Source organism: Pteropus medius, unplaced genomic scaffold (assembly GCF_902729225.1).
Source record: "Pteropus medius unplaced genomic scaffold, Ma_sr-lr_union100, whole genome shotgun sequence".
Lineage (NCBI taxonomy): Eukaryota > Metazoa > Chordata > Mammalia > Chiroptera > Pteropodidae > Pteropus > Pteropus medius.
The window spans coordinates 873,134-889,510 of NW_024356248.1; the positions used below are offsets into that span (position 1 = coordinate 873,134).

Below are 16,377 nucleotides of genomic sequence, written 5' to 3' on the forward strand. Positions count from 1 at the left end.
GAGGTCGGGACCATACTCCGGGGAGGAAGTCACCCACCTGGCGGAATTTGGCCCGAGCCTCTTTTTCTTTCATCCTGCCGTGAGCCACTAGGTAATCGAACACCTCTCCTGCGAGAGACAGGGGCAGGTCTGGGTCAGAGCTTGCTGGGGCTGGGGGAAGGAGGCGCACAGCAGGAAGAGGTAGTTCCATACCTACCTCCACTGGCATACTCCATGACAAGGTAGAGCGTTTTTTCAGTCTCGATCACTTCAAATAATTTAACTACAAGAGAAAAGGCCAATCCAGGAGTCAGAGAAGTAGCAGGGGCCAGACGTCAAGCCCCAACATGTACAGGGCACCCTAGGGATAAAGTTCCCCCTTTCATACTCCACCTTCCCAAGGACATGTTCCTTTCAGAACAGCCACACCCCTAAGGACAGCTCTGGGTGCCAGAGACAGAGCTGGATGTAGGCCTGGGCGCCCCGGAAGCATCCTTGAAGATTCTGGGCTCCAGGAAGGAAGAAGCTCACGGGGAGGACCTCACGCTGGGCTACATGCTGGCATGTGGAGCCCTGCTGCGGGGGAAGAAAGGGATGACAGCTGGTTCTCACCTATGTTGGGATGATTCAAAACCTTCATTATTCTTACTTCGCGGAAGAGCTGGAAAATAAAATACCAGGGGTCAAGCCCTCAGGTCACATCCAAACAGAGCCACTGCTAGGATTCTTTTTCCAAAAGAGAAAACGGGCAAGGTAAAGAAATGCGGTAGTTGTCCGGGTCGTCCATGCCCACCTTTGATGGCTGAGAAGCAGGTGAGAGGGGAGGAGGGCAGGAAGGGTCAGTGGGAGGAGCACTGGGCTCCGATGGCCTGTGCCGGAGGTGCAGCAGCTGGGTAAGCCAGCCACGCCCTCTGCCGCAGTCTACCCAAAATCCTGCCCCCGCACAGCAGGCGGGTTTGGTTGGGTTCCTCTGAAAGAGGGAGCGTGAACCATGTACATGAATATTCAGAACTGAAGTTCAGTGACAAAACCGACTCCGGCTTGGTCTGTGTGTGGTGGAGGGAGAGCTGAAGGGGGACCCCGTCATCTTCTGCTTTACAGAAGTCAGAGGGCTCTGCACTGGTGAGCAGGCCTTTCTCTCCTGGGCCTCTGGGTGGGGACAGAAGAAGCCACTCCTATATATAGCTGATGCCAATTTTAATCAAATCCACCTCCACACACTCACGCTCTCTTTGTGAAACAAAATCACGGACTCCAAACCATACATTTCCATAAAGAAAGATGACAGAAATGAACTCCATCCCCTCTGCGGGGGCCAGAGAACTGGAGGCGGGGCTTCTGTAACTTCTAGGCCTCACTATTTGCACAAAGAGCAGAACTAGTTTTGTTTTGTTTTGTTTGGGGACGGGGGTCTGGAGTATAGTTTATGAAATGAAGTGAACACTTTTTTTCCTTTAATGAGATCCCAGAGCGTCCGTGAGCTGGAAATGAGAAGAGGCAGGCTTCCCAATCTTCAGGAACCCGGTTCGGATCTTCGCGCCCTTCTCTTGCTGGAGCCCAGCAGTTGTCTTGGATGAAGCAGCAAAAAATCCTGAATAGCACCTCAGGGGTAGTAATGGGGAGCAGCAACGGCATGGGGTCTGGAGGCAGCTGCCGGGGTTCTTCCCCCGAGGAGGTGCTCACCTGGCCTGGAAGGGCCTTCTCCATGGACAGTATGGAGCTTTCTAGGCTTGTCTAGAACCCTGAGGGGGCTAGCTTCTCCAGTGTTCCTCATTTAGAGATCGTTGCTGGGATCAAATTTAAACAGAATGATTTGGCCAGAATCAGATTGGCCTTAGCAACAGAGTACGTTGAAAGGCTTTTAAAACGTCTACATTTGTCTGGTACTGGGCCTCTCACCCGGTCAGGGAGAAAAAGAGGTGGGAAATAAGATGGCCGGGCTGACTCTGGCAGTCACTGTGATGATGGCAGGCGGGCTGCTTCAAAGACCAAATAGCCCACACCAACCTGGGTCCTACTCTGTGGGGTCTGAGCCAACCTGTCAAGAGTAGCCATCTTTCCCTTCCTTCTGGAAAGCTCCAAGCAGGGAAGCCCTGGTGATGACAGCAATGCTCCCTTTAAACCAAAGAACTTTAAGGGGATCCCACAAATAATAAAAAATAGTAAACACTTTGGTTCTGGCTGTCATTGTCGGGGAACCTCAGCTCACACAGTGACTCTGAGCGCGTCTCTCGATAACAGCTCCCAACCCCTAGTCCCAAGCTGCCAGATGTCACTGTAGTTGACTCTGTTAGCACGAGGTTATGCCCTCTCCTAACTCAAACAACAGTGTGCTCATGAAAAGAAAACTTCAATCTGCCACAAGATGAAAAGCACCAGGTGAATCCAGGTCAGAAATGTGAACCGGGTTAGTGGGAGTATGAGGGCGCCAAAGAAATCTGACTTGACTGGAACAGGGGCAGCTTTGTGGGAGCCAGATGGGAGACCTCGTCCTCCCACTGGCTGCCGGAGCCCAGGATAGGGGCAGGGGCACAGAGTTCCCCATTCTTCAACAACCAGTCACTGGAAGCTGTCCCCCTTTCACAAACGAAAGTCTCCTTTCCTCCATCCTACCAGCTTTTCATAGTTTCTTGAGCAGGGGACACGTGTTTCCACTGGGAGGGGTTCACCAACCAGCTAAGACAGACCTGTTTCCCACTGTAAGTCAAGGAGGGAAGGGAAAAGTCCAACCTCATCTACCTAAGACTACATGCACATGACTTTGTGACTTTTAGCCAAGAGGAGCCTAGAAGTGAGAAGGAAAATTGGGAGCACCTGTCCTTAGTCTGCACTCACTGTCAGAGGCATGAAATGAGTTTAGCTTCTAAAAACCCCAGTCTTAAATACTCATTCTCTAAAATGCAGCTGGCACAGAATCTAGGGGAAGGTTCCTATATCTTCTTATCCCTGTACTTCTAGAGCTACCCACCTTGGATCATTCCAGATCTTGGAATGTGTTTCTAATAATAACTACAAACAAGTACTTTTGCATAGGGCTGGCCACAGGCCAGGAGATAGCGTGATATAGCAAGTAGGTCGGACAGGTAGGCCACGTGGCTAGGAGGGGGCAGCAAGACTCCTGAAGAGCCAGTGCTTGTACCAGGAAGCCTGACCGGGAGGTGCCAACACAGAGGAGCCAACAAAAAGTAGCAGCATCATAGAGAGAAATGGGGGGACAGTGAAATGACCAGAGAGTTTAAAATGGGTATTCAAATGGGATCAGCAAATCACTGACCCCTGAGAGGCTTAAGAGACTGACAGGTGCTGTATACACTTACTTTCTGGAGGCTGGATGAGTTCAGCTGGGTCTTGTCAATGATCTTCACAGCTACCTGAAGATGGGACAAAAAAAAAGCCCAAGGTTACCTCTTCAACTGAGCTAAACCCAGGACTGAAATCTACTTTCTCCTTTCTATTTCCACCTCCTTTTTGTCCCATCCCTCTTGGCATCCCTATATCTTCAGATTTCATTTCTGTCTGACAAACAAGAGGTTGGCTGTGGTAGCAGTCCCACCACTACTTACAGGGGTGTCAACAGTTGGGCGATGCTGCCATGTCCTCAACCCTAGCACTCACCTCTTTCCCAGTCAGGATGTGCCGAGCCAGCTTCACCTTGGCGAAGTTACCTTTGCCAATCGTCTTGAGGAGTCGATAGTTGCCGATATGGGGCTGCTCGTCAGCAGAGGTGGCTGAGTTGCGGCCCCGCAGCATGTTGGACTTACTGCTGGGCTTGGAGTCGAGGTGTCCCAGGGTGGGCTGCAGGGTGGAAAACGCACATCTGTAACTGTGCTGCCCTTCCAGTCCCCACACCCCCTACCGCTCTGCAGAACGTGTAAAAGACTGGGTGTGTCGGAGCCAATTCCAAGGAGCCAGCAGAAATGCGAAGAATCAAAGAATCATAAGACGAGTTAAAAGGGACAAGATGGTGAGAAGAGAGCCAGTCTTTCCTCCAGAAGAGCACAGCCCAAGGTCCAGTGCCAACACCCTGTGGGCGTTAGAGCTCAGGACCTGAGCTGTCCCGTCTGGCTCCACCGCCTGGCAAAACAAACCCCCACTGATAACCCAACAGCTCCTCCACCTCACGTGGGACAGCGCCTCCTACTGTCCACCCCGTTGCCTGTTCACTGTGAGAAGGCTGCATCTCACAGGCGCAGGAGCAGCACCACCAGAATGGCTTTGAAGCACTCACTGCCACCCAACACTTTACATTTACCTTTATTATTTCTCGCTTCGCACTGATTTGCTGTCTATCCCGATGGAATGGAAGCTCAAGATGTATCACTTACTCACTGATACATTCCAGCACCCAGACAGACTGGACTATGGTACATGCCCAATGAATACTTGTGCAATGAATGAACCGAATGACAGGGTCCAAGAGAGGCAACAGTATGCCCTCCTTAGATAACCCATCGCTCGGATAGGGTGTGAGGAGGCAGAAATGATGACAACAGCACTGAACAAGTACGTAAACATAACACAAAGAAGGTATGGTCCAGAAAAAATTATACACCCTATGAAGACTTGTATTGTTCTCAAAGGGCTAAGCATAGAATTACTATGTGACCCAGCACTTCCATTCCTAGAGAAATGAAAATGCCCATCCACACAAAACCCATACAATAATATACATTCATGATACCCATATTCATAATAGCCAGCAAATGGAAACACCACAAATGTCCATCAACTGGTGAACAGATAAACTGTGGAATATCTACACAGTGGAATATTTGTTGGCAATTTAAAGAAATGAAGCACTAACACACGCTACGACTTGGGTGAACTTTGAAGACATGATACTAGGTGAATGGAGCCAGTCGCAAAGCCCACATATTGTATAATTCCATTTCTATGAAATGTCCAGAATAGGCAAATCCACCGAGACAGAAAGGAGACTTGTTGAGGGCTGAGGACAAAGTAGGGTTGGGGGATTGTGGGGATGAATACACAGCTCTGTGAATTTACCAAAAGACATTTAACTGTACGCTTTCAATGGGTGAACCGTATGGTATGTGAATTGCATCTCAGTAAAACTGTTAAGACTCTGGTCTAAGTCTTGATTACAGCCCCGATTACCTCTCGAAGAACACCTGATGCCACTGCTCCAGCATACTGGGACAAAGCTGCTCCCAGAGCCTCAGCCCAGAACCATTCAGAGTGGCCATGGAATGACTTGCTACCACAAAGGAACTGTCCAGGGTTCCTTCCTGAGCAAGAAGCTTGCTTCCCCAACCAGTTGCTTTTCAGGCAGAAAACCAACAATAACACAAAATAAGTATCTACTGATGTTCTGCTTCTTCACTGTGTCAAGAGGGCTTTCCTTTCTCTCTGCATAGTAGCTTAGCTGCTGGCTGGTTTGGGATGAGCTGCTCAACTCAGATCCCAGAAGCACAAGGAAGAAAGAACTCACGGGTATGGTAGACTCTGAAGGGAGAGGTTCCTGACATCTTTTAACCTCCTTGGCCCTTCAGGGAGCGTTCTCTCCTCTGCAAGTCAAAGTCCCCAAAGCCTCTGCCATCTGTCCACTCTGGACCGTAGCGCTCTCCTGCGCTCTGGTCTCCAGGCACCCCGTAGTTCACCTAAGCCTGGCTGGTCCTCAAACAGCATTTGCTAGACCAGCAGATTTCCAAATACCTGTTTTTATTTTCCCTCCAAAAGGAACTCTAGGGTTCACACCCCTTGAAGAGAAGGACATTTCTAGGCCTTGCTGGTACTTGCACTTGGGTGAGTCTACCAAAGAACAATTCCCATCCATCAGGGTCCCGAACGCCTGGCTTCCATGGCCTACTTCGTCTCAGCCCCATCTCCCTGCAGGTGCCACCTGTCTGCCTCCCGCCCCGCCCACCTGAGGGGCCAGAAACAGGGAAAACCTCCCCTCTGCCCCAACTCCTACGAGAGGAAGATGAGTGGAAAAGTTTCCTTGGCAACCTCGAATTCACCTCCTTAGATTCTTGTCATGCCCCTCTTTTCTGAGGAGATGACGGCAGTCACCAAGTCCTCAAAATTTGGAATAGGGATTCAATGTCTACCCGAGGATTTGGGCCCTCTGCCTGTCTGAAGCCCCACCGGGGAATCCTGCTGCTTGTCCTGCACTACGCTCTGTCCATCCCTCTTGGTGTCACTGGCCCCAGGGGCTGGTCTGTGTGGCACAGCAGGACAGCATTCCCCGCCAGGCTCAGCTGCATGCTGGACTTCAAGGAACATGAACAACCACAAGAGGGGCTTAAGAGTGTACATGCCAGAGACAGACTGCCGTGTCCTAAATCTGCCACTTACTCAGCACATGTTAACTTTATAACGATCAATGCCATCCTTAAGAGGGAGAAGAGATTATTACAAAGGGGGAAGGAAAGCATGCAAAAGATTAATGGCGTGATCACACCTGACGGGGCCGGCAGATAGTCTGGGGAGGTCGAAGAACTCTGTCCAATAGAACTTGACCGCCTCACTTACCAGTGTTAGCTTCCCATCTGTAAAGTGGCAATAAAATATTCCCTACTTCATATTGGGTAGATGAGAGAACACGCATAAAATGCTTCACCCGACGGTTAGTCAGTAAAGAGCAACCATTACTGCTATTATTTCTAGTTCCCAAATATTACCGTCCATAAAGCCAGAAGTCTCACTGTCAACAAGACTTCCGCATCTACATCAAACCCTTCTAAGCCAGCTGCAGCGCAGACAGAGGCCGACAAGAGATGCTATGGCCCTTCCTGCTGGAGAAAGGTCCAGGCTGGGTGTCGGCCACCCTCCCGTCCGGCCCCCGTTGCCAGCCCACACTAGCACTCCTAGTCTTCCCAGAGGGGACTGGACGGGGCAGATGGGAAGGGCTGGTTCCACGACGCTAGGTGTTATCGGGACAGTTAAGAGAGAAGATTCTGCTTGTCCAGGACCCAGAGAAGCAGAGGACACCGGTGTGTGCTCTTTGATTCCCTGCTCTAAAAGCCGCCCATTCCCCTGTCAGGACTGAAGCACCAGCTCTCGAGACTCCGAGCGTGCAGTCCCCTGATCCCCTTGCCTCTTCTAGGCTGTACGATGTCTCCCACAGCAGGGATGGGGGAGAGGGCGAGGAAAGCCCACAGGCAGGAAGGACAGCAAGGAGAGAGTCTCCAGTAGAAGATGCTTCTCTGACCCGGGCCCCACGCGAGGCCACTTCCTGGAGGGCTGACAAGGAGGTAAGCGAACGGGGTGGCTACTACGGAGTCCCTTCCATGGTTCCGCTTAGGTGCACTCAGCCTGGACCCAGACCTCGTCAACAGGATGGAGGGCTGAAGACCAGCTGCCCTTGAGGACCAGCTAAGCAGGACCTGGCTAAAGCCACGCTCTCCCCTCTACCTCGATCCTCCTTGCTTACAGTTAAGATACGAACACCAGACATTCCCAGAGCTCTGGCCGACATCACACCCAGGCAGGTCCTAGAGGTCTGAGGGCATTTGTGGAAAGTGAACCCCAGGGCTCCCAGGCAAACTTCAGAAGAAAAAGGGGTCACCCTTTGGGGCAATATTTGGAATCAAATGGTACACCACACAGGCCTGGTTCGGAAGTAGGGCCTAAACAGTTTTGGGGTCCTTGGTAGAGGGGAGGAGAGACATAGGACGTGAGGGATAAAAGAAAAAGAGTCCCACTTCCAGTGGGCCCTTCAACCTGGGATCTCGTAGCTCGGCCCAGGCGTGGTGCCAGGTTTGCCCGGAAGACAGTCTCCACCCCGAGAGGCCCAGCGCTGACTCAGGTAGGCAGGGCCCCTTCCCTAATGCTGGAGGCTCCCACCGTCAGTTCGCCCCTGGAAAAGCTCTGCTTTGGGGCTCGGCATGCACAGCTGGCCTCGAGTGTCCTGAGGCTTCCCCAGGACTGGGAAAGGGCCAAACTGGGAGGGGTGACAAGCGTTCCCTGGCCAGGGGCAAAGTAAGCCCAAGCACTGTGGAGTGGAGGGAGAAAAGTGTCCCTTGGGCACTAGCCCTGGGCCTAGAGCCCAGTCTCCCCTCACTGGAGTCCCAGAGTGGGCCTCTGCCGTCACCAGCCCCTTCCTCTCACTCAGGCTGAGCCTGCTGACTTGATCTAAGGGGAACTCTCCTAGTGGCCACTCTTCCCTTCCTGGCCAATGACTCTTTCTTTATCCTTACCCTGAATTTGACTACCCTCTGTCAGTGCCTGGCTCCCTTTAGCAATTCTTTACAGATCCTGTGTTTGGGTGGGAGAGAAGAAGGAGGCAAGGGTGATCTCAGAGCAAAAAAAAAGGGGAAAACATACCCGGCTGGAGAAAGGGACAAGGACTACCAGCGACTTCCATTCAGCAGAACCCACAGCAGAACCTGTCAGGCAGCGAGGGCAAAGTACAGAGGCCGGGAAGAGCCAGGCCCAGGGCGGGGGCTGCGGCTCCACCAGCCACCCTTACTCAGCCGAAGCAGACGACACCTTCCACCACCTCCTCAGTGAAAAGTAGCGAAGCAGCCAGGCCCAGCGGCTCCTGCCTGGGAACCTGGACTGTGTCGCAACCGAAACCACCACTAGTAGAGAGAGACCAGGCTTGGCAAGGAGAGCAACGGGTGCAAAGCCCCGCGGCTTCTCTCGGGCCAGGGCCTAGTGGCCAGGAAATGCATGCACTTTAGGATAGTACACCAGGAGCCAGGTGGGAGGAAAGGGGCAGGAGGGGAACAGGAAGGAAGGGAGACCGAGAGAGAAAGGGGCGGGTTTAGATCAACTTCCTTCTCCCTTCCCCTCCCCCTCCCCCTCCCCGGAAGTGGGCTGCCCCACCCTCCCCAAGGTGCTCGGCTGGGTAACAGCTGGGAGAGGGTGAGGAGGAGCCGCAGTCCAGCCAAGGCTGTCATAAAGTCTTTATCTCACTTGCAGCAGGTGGGGAGCTGGGTTAGGGCTCAAATCTGCTGTGGGGCGGGATGGGGCAGGAAGGAGTACGAGTGAATGAGACCTGCTGACCCAGACAGGGGCAAGGCCAGCAAGTCACCCCCTGAGAACAAGGGTAGGGGAGGCGCTGGGCAGAAAGCAGCCATCCAACAGTGGCAGATGGACCTCCTACTCCATGAAAAGCTGTGTTTAACCTTAGAAAAATGCATATCCTACTTACAAACTACTTTGGACATAATTTCAGGGGGCCTGGGGAATTTGAAGCCCCTTAGAGGTCTATGGGTTCTAGACTAAGAATCTTTGTCATTGACAAGAGAATGAGATGTTTAACCCTAAATTTTGCCCAAAGGCTGGGTAACAAACCAAATGTCCCTCTGAGTCCCTCCCAGCCCTGCTTCTGGGAGGGCCTAGGGGCAGCAGGGGTGGCAGTTCTCACACCTTCCTCACACCTTCGCCCTGCAAAGCCCCTGCTGACTGTGGAGCCCCTCCTTGTCCCCCGCTGTGTTCTAGTCCCCGCCTTTCTTCCGGTTCCCTGATCAACTTCGTATTCATTCTACTCCTCTTGGCTAGGATCTTTCCCATGAAGCAACTCACTGAAGACCACATGCTGCTAGGCCATAATTCCCTCTAGGGAAGGGCAAAAGCTCCTCTGTGCCCAGCACCTGAGCACAGACACCTGGAGACCATGCTACTTCCGTGTTTGCCTTGCACACGACATTCAACATTTCTGATACCACCGTCAGCCAGCACATACTTCCTGTGTTCTCCACACCAGAAAGCACCCATTTTAGAGATAGGAAACTGAAGCACAGAGGTGAAGAGACTTGTCCAAGGTCCTACAGCCTCCCATGCAGAGCTAGGACTGGAGCCCAGGGCTTCCGTGCCTACTTCATCACTCTGCTGTCCCCTTTACCAGCTCATCAACTCTTCTTGATGCTTAATCTGCTCTCGCTCCCCACCCCCCAGCAAAGAAGATAAGTCCCTGGCTCTTCCTCCAGCCTAGAAGGGGCAAGATGTGAAGACGTGAGAAAGCTGCCTGGGACCACAAGAATGCCAATGTCAGGTTAAGGCCAGTGGTGAAGGCCTACCCAGGTGGTCCCATAGCGACCCTTCCTCTCACTCCTTAAAGTGGGCCTTGATCTCAGTGGAAGACGTCGGGGTTTATTCTGGACCCTGGGCCCAGGCTGGCCTGGGACCACCTGTGCCCCTTTACTCAGAAGCCAGAGTGGGATCAAACGGCTTTATTTCTCTAGTCGCTAGGGCTTTGCAGTGCGACGGAAGGATTGTTTCTCCAATCCTATTTTCAGGAGGCAGGAAGGGGTTTTCTCTACTGAGAAAGTACCAAGCACTGACCTCAAAGAGAGGCTGGAGAGAGATGGGGTAGGACTGAGATGAAAAGTCACGTGGCCCTGGCAAGTCACTAGTTCTTTAACCCTTCCTCCTTCACTGCATCCAGGAGCTTTCTTTGCACCCTTTGATCCCCAGCAACTGTCATTCTCAACTGCCAACAGTCAATAAACCAGTGGAGCATTCTGGGTAGGAGAGATCTTATAAAGCTGTGGTAAGCACTGACCTGCAGAGAGGATGGATGCACTTCCCACCCCTGAAATTAACTGTGATAGCTCCACCTAGGACCCCCACCTACCCTTAATACCCCATTGTAGAGGGGAGGTGGGGCTGTGTCAAACTCAAAGGGCTATTCCCTTTTCCCAGCCAGGGTGGGTACCTCCCTAACAAAGGAGACCAGCAGAGCCTGCAGCTGAAGCACAAAGCCAAAAGCAAGGGTAAGGTCTCTGCCCTTTACTCTCTGAGCTACAAGCCTCACCACAGAGCGGGGAGACCGGCACTGCAGCCGGGCCTCAAAGCAGCCACAGCTGAAGCCGGGGCCTGCCTGGGAAGACCAGCAGGCAAGAACCTGGCAGGAGATCAGAATCGAGCCACCTCCAGCTCACTCCCCTAGGTGCATGGACGCCACGATGCAATGAGCACCCCGCAGTCTCCTGTCTTCAGAGCCACCTGGAATGCTGGGATCCTTTTCAGACCCAGTGGATTCTACTGAGTAACCAGAGCCTCAGAAGCTTTCAGCACCACTTCACTCCTGAGAATCTGCTCACTGCGTTTGGTCTGTATCTCACTCCCCAGTTACCATTGGGGATTCAGCAAACCTTTGTTGAGTGCCAAGCCAGAGCCAGTTGCAAAGTTCAGAGAGATCTGGTCCCGGCCTTCTAGAAACTTGGAGGAGGGGAACTGCACATGAGACTCACTTCGGTATCTCCGCTTGCTGTGTAAAGGGAGGTGGGACAGCACAGCAAGGCTCTGGAGGCAGACGGACCTGGGCAGGAGCCCTGTCTTTGCTCCTTACTAGCTGACTGAACACGAGCAAGATTACTTGACATCTCTAAGTCTCAGTTTCCTCACTTGAGACACGAGGACACTAGCTATAACCACTTCGCGGGATCGGTGTGACTATGAAATGAGGAAATTCGCACAGTGCTGACCATGGTGTCTCCTGTGCGATAAGGTCTCGGCAACGTTTCCTACGACCTCTCTTCACTTTCGGGCAGGAACCTTTGTTTCCCAGCTCAAGGGGTCCTCTGAGACAACTACCAGTGCAGCAAAGCTGGTACTCCTTCTAGTACCAGGAGAAGTCACATTTCTACCATGGCTGGGCTGTCACACCAAAAGGACCCTTTCCTAACAAAACCACTCGGGCCAAGAGGAGCAGGTGAATGAGAAGGCAGCCACGCCTCTGCCCTCCGAGTAGCCAAGAGGAGGAAGGTGTGCCTGTTCTTCCCTTCCTCAACAGCTCCTTAACTCCTTCCTCCCAGAGAAGACCCAAGAAACAGCTGACATACCCGTACCACATGGTGCCAAGGGCTGGGGGAAGCACACACTGCCAGCCTCGCACTCCATTCAGCTCCTCCCCTACCAGTGAGTTACTGTAACCATGGAGACCAACAAGTTTCTCCATATCACAGGAGCACGCCAGCCTGCCAGCAGCCCTGAGCTCTGGGGGAGGCAGAAGGCAGCCTGCAGCAGAAAGGTTTGGCTCACTTTACAGAAGATTGTGGGGAGCTGATGGAAACTAACCAGTGCAGCTGAGGTGCCTGGGCCTCCCTCTAACTTCCCTTTCTTTGCCAAGTAATATATGTTTTTAGCACGCTGTCTGGCTGTATCTGGTGTGGTGGTGAAGGGCGTCCTCTGGAGTTAGACCTGCGGTGGGACCCCAGCTCCACCACTCTGGCTGCGGTGTAGGAAAGGGAGCAGAACCACGGTATGAAGAGCTACACAGATACACACGCACTCAATGTAAAGCTCCAGCTATCATATAATGCCTTCTTTTAAGTGATCCAGGTAAGTAAACCCTCTCATCCCTTGTTTATCCTCAATCCTTTTGTTCAAAGAGTTCTCCAGACACCTTCTTAGCTAAGAGTGATCTTTCCCGTCTCTGGACTCTCCCACTTGTTGTACCCATCCATCTCTTCTGACTCTACGTCTCCATGCGCTCTGAGCAGTCAGAGCCAGAGTCTTACACGCCTCTGTGCTAACGGTGCTTGCACCTAGATAGCCCATGTTAAAATACTTATGGAATCAAAGTAGTACAACTTTCTGATCCTACCCCCTCCCCTCCCAAGGAGATAAATAAAACAAGGGCAGAGGAAGGAAGATCAAACCTCTTGTCATGAGACCCCCTTCCTCTCTTTCAAGGCATCAGTTGCCCTTTGAAGTTGGTTGGTTACTGTCACTCCCTCCCACTAGGGAACACTACAAAGGGAGGGACCCTGGTCTGTCTGATTCACAGCCCACAACGATGCCTAAGCACAGAGAAGTAGTATTCAATAAAGTACTGAACAAATAAATGTGTACAAAATGAGAAAACGTGCTGGGGCATCTTCACGATGTCTCCAGGATTCACACCAAAAACCCGCACCAGTGTACGCTGCAGACAATAATATCCGAGGGGAAGTGGCCTCGAGATCTCCTGTCCCAAGGATGGATGCCATCTATGGAGTGTCGCTTCCACTACCAAGCTTTCTCAGGTGGTGTTAAGGCCCTTGGTGCTGTCTCCTGACACAAAGCTTGAGGCAAAGATGGTAACCAAGGTGAACTGTTAACAGATTCAGAATACAGGCACAACCCAGGACCAGAAGAGCCTCCACTCCTTCCCCCCCCCCCCCCCACACACCTCATCTCTGGCCCCGCCTCAATCAAGCCCAAGCCCTCCTCTCACTGCACTGGGGGAACCCTCTCCTCCGAACTCCCTGCTGTCCAAGCACCATCAGGCCCTCCCACTTCAGACAGTTCTCTCTGCCTCTCTCCAGTCAATCCCTCCACTGCTTTGCTATCAAAACCATTGTGTCTTGCTGTGACAATGGAATGCTGCTGGAGCCATTCTCGGAGCTCTTGATTTGGGGAAGCAACAGTGAGTGACTTGTAGACGTGTGGGAGACATTTATGTTTGCCACGCTGAGAGCTCTGCTTTCATATTTCCTCCTTGAACCAGCGTGCTGTTTATAAAGCCCTGTCGACCCTAGAAGGCCAAAAGAAGTCACCAACACACACCTGCCCCCTGTCCTGCTGCACACATCAGCATTCCCATCCTGCCCCTCCCCCCTCCCCAAACTGCCTCCTGGTACAAAAAAGCAAAGGAACTAAAAACGGCAGCTGGGTAGCTCAGTTGACTCACCCAGCATAATCATCTCCTCCCAGAATCTCCCATCTTCTCCTAGGGTTTTTGCCAACACAAAGTAAAAAAGAAGCACGAGATCTTAAAAAAAAAACAGCGTTTATGCAACAGCCTTTCTACCTGGGTGCAGATTTAACCCTTTGTCTCTGCCCTTTCCAGTGCAGTTTCCTTAAACCCAGCCCCGCGCTGGGACACAGGCCTTCCGAGTCCTACCCAGCCCAGCCCCACTGGAAGGTGCTGAAAAGGCATGTGCCTGCTCCCACTCCGTCTTCCTCTGGAATTGGAAAGGGAACTGCCGACCTACTCCTCCAGTTTCAAAGAGGGAGCCGAAGGAGGAAATGTCAGAAAAAAACACGGGGATGAAGTCTGCTGCCCCGGAAGTCGTCGTGGCCGGAGGTCAGACTGCAAACAGAAGAACAGACCGTGACCACCGCTCTCACCTCAGAACTGTCCCCACCTAGCTGGGCTGCAATGTGGCTGCTCCACTCAAGTGACCGCTAAAAATCCAACTGGCTGCTCTTTCCATAAGCAAAACTCCACCGGGCTGTCCCTGCTCATAGGCGGAAGTGTTATCTTCTTCCTACAGCAGACGGATCGTTAAAAACCCAAGCAGGTAACGGCACCTGTTTCCGGTGCTAGGTGGCAATGGGTCAAGTCAGCCCAAATTGAGAATTCAGTCTCACCTGTCCCTCAGAACCACCATGAAAGACGAGTACAGCTCTCTAGCAACCTTTCTGGGTAGGAAGTGGAATATCTGTTTTTTTTCTTGTCATTGTCATTTGGCATCCAGAAGGACAATTTACTTTTGTGATAGATGGTGCTATGGCTGCAAAGTGATACGAACACTTCCACAAGGCATGTGCAAATCTTTTGCAGCATATTAGCCAAGAAATCCCCAACTTACCAAAAATTCCGTTCTGAGGAGGAACTATTTATCCACAGAAACACGTTACAAATGGAGTCTGTGTTCTCAAGGTAGCCCATGAGGGCCCACCATTGTACCTGAAATAGTGTATTAACTATACTTAAGATTTTAATCATAGTCCAGAACAAGGAAATTGATTCAGTGTTCCCAAGCGAACATATCTTTGTTTTCTAAGCAGCATGGGCAGCAGAAATGGGGGCTCTCTAACCTTCAAACCCTGGGTGAAGGTTTGAAACAAGAGGACTTGAGGTGAGGGAGGGGGACTTCAAAGCATTTGAGGTGGCTGGGAAGGAGGGAAGGTCTAAGGAGATAGGAACCCAGGTGGAGATGAGGCTCAAGGAAAGGAATTTTGACTGCGAAGTGCCTTACAGGAGAGGAGAGCTAATTAAGGAAGACCAGGTAGAACTTATAGTTAGAGAAAAAAATGGGGGCCTTGGACAGTCCCCTGACATATCTGGAGCAAAGGCTCTTTAGAACAGTCTCCCCGCTCGGCAACTGAAGCCGGAGATATACCTCATGTCTACCTCGCCGTGTCTGTCGCTGCCACTGCAGTCTCAACCCTGGGCCGAGGGCAGAGACTGCTGGATCCTGTTACTAAGTGGCTGTGACCTGGGCAGGTGCCTTGGCTAGCTTGCCTGATAAAGGAGGACTCACTGGTCAGAAGTTAGGTGGAGAAGATTGGAAAGCACAAGCTTCTCAGTGAAGCTGAGTACGTGTCAGCTTCTGACTTTAGACCTGTGTTGCCTCCCAAAGCCAAACACTGTTATCTTCTGGTGGCGATGACAATTCTACTCCAGGAAGCCCCTAGTTGTCTGTGCACTTGGCCTAGGAGCAGAGTATGGTAAATGAGATGACAGCCATTTTCCATGACAAGTGCCTTTGTAAAAAGCACTTTTTATAGTTAATTCATCTTTCCAGAGAGAGTCTGATTGTCCTGGTTTCTAAGAGAAGGGAGTGGTCCAGAAAAGGCCGGCTTGGCGCTGGCCAAGGCAGCAGGGAGACATGTGTTCGGACCAGTGTTGGGGGGTCTGAGCTTTCTGACCTCCGTGATTGATATAAACCTGGGAGTAGGACTCTGGCACAGATTAGCTCATGTGCTGGTGGAAGCCCAGGCGGTGCTGGGAGGAAGGGGACCACTTTCGGGCATTGTTCGATGTTATTACACAGACTACAGACAAGACGATGCTGGTTATTGTGAAGGAGGCAAGCAGCCAAGTCTGTAGCTCTTCACCTCCAAATTCACTCAGAGGTCAGGGAAGAAAGGATGGCTCTACAAAAAGCAATATAGATCCTCCCCCAACAAATCCTGAAGGGCAGCTCTAATTGCCAATAGGCATGGTCACTTAAATAAAGACCTGAAGATTGAGAGGAAAAAATGCACCCAGGATACCTCTGACCAGAAGAATCTAGCTGGGCAGAAGGCCACTGCTACATATTCTGTTATGGCCAGTCCAAACAACCACCAAAGACCGACCCAAGCACATAAAGGGGTCTCTACCAAGAGAAGGTGTTAAGGCACAAATTATCAATTATCCAACACCATCCAAAATACTTAGAACAATGTCTGCATATACTAAATGCTCACAACATGCTAGCTATTATTATAATCCCAAATGCTTTCCTAACTCATCTGTCAATTACCAGAAAAAGATATGGCTTGGGGCTCTAACTTCTTTCCCCAATGATACCGCAAATGCTCTCTATTTCTAAAAAGAGATGGATCTTTTTGAACTGGCCTAAGAGAGCTCTAGAGTCAAAGGCCAAGATCTGGTCATCAATGTTCGCACGGCTTGGACTTGAACTTGGGTTTCTTGCAGAGCAGAAAAGGCTCAAATGTTTTTTTATCCCCTCTACTCTCTCCTGATAAGAAACACTTCAAACATAT

General features: G+C 51.5%; 1 protein-coding gene across 11 annotated transcripts in view; it reads right to left on the reverse strand.

The window, feature by feature from the left end:
- MARK2 (microtubule affinity regulating kinase 2) overlaps positions 1 to 16,377 on the reverse strand; it is a 52,949-nt gene that overhangs the window by 11,714 nt on the left and 24,858 nt on the right. For 9 of the 11 annotated variants that reach the window (XM_039859999.1, XM_039859995.1, XM_039859997.1 and 6 more), the window contains exons 2-6: positions 3,595 to 3,774; positions 3,297 to 3,350; positions 592 to 640; positions 197 to 262; positions 38 to 108 (exon numbers count right to left, since the gene is read on the reverse strand). In XM_039859999.1, coding sequence (XP_039715933.1) covers positions 38 to 108; positions 197 to 262; positions 592 to 640; positions 3,297 to 3,350; positions 3,595 to 3,774 — 420 coding nt within the window. Of the gene's footprint in view, positions 1 to 37; positions 109 to 196; positions 263 to 591; positions 641 to 3,296; positions 3,351 to 3,594; positions 3,775 to 8,268; positions 8,685 to 16,377 lie in introns of those variants that run through there. The other 2 variants (XM_039860001.1, XM_039860000.1) reach the window with 2 other exon arrangements.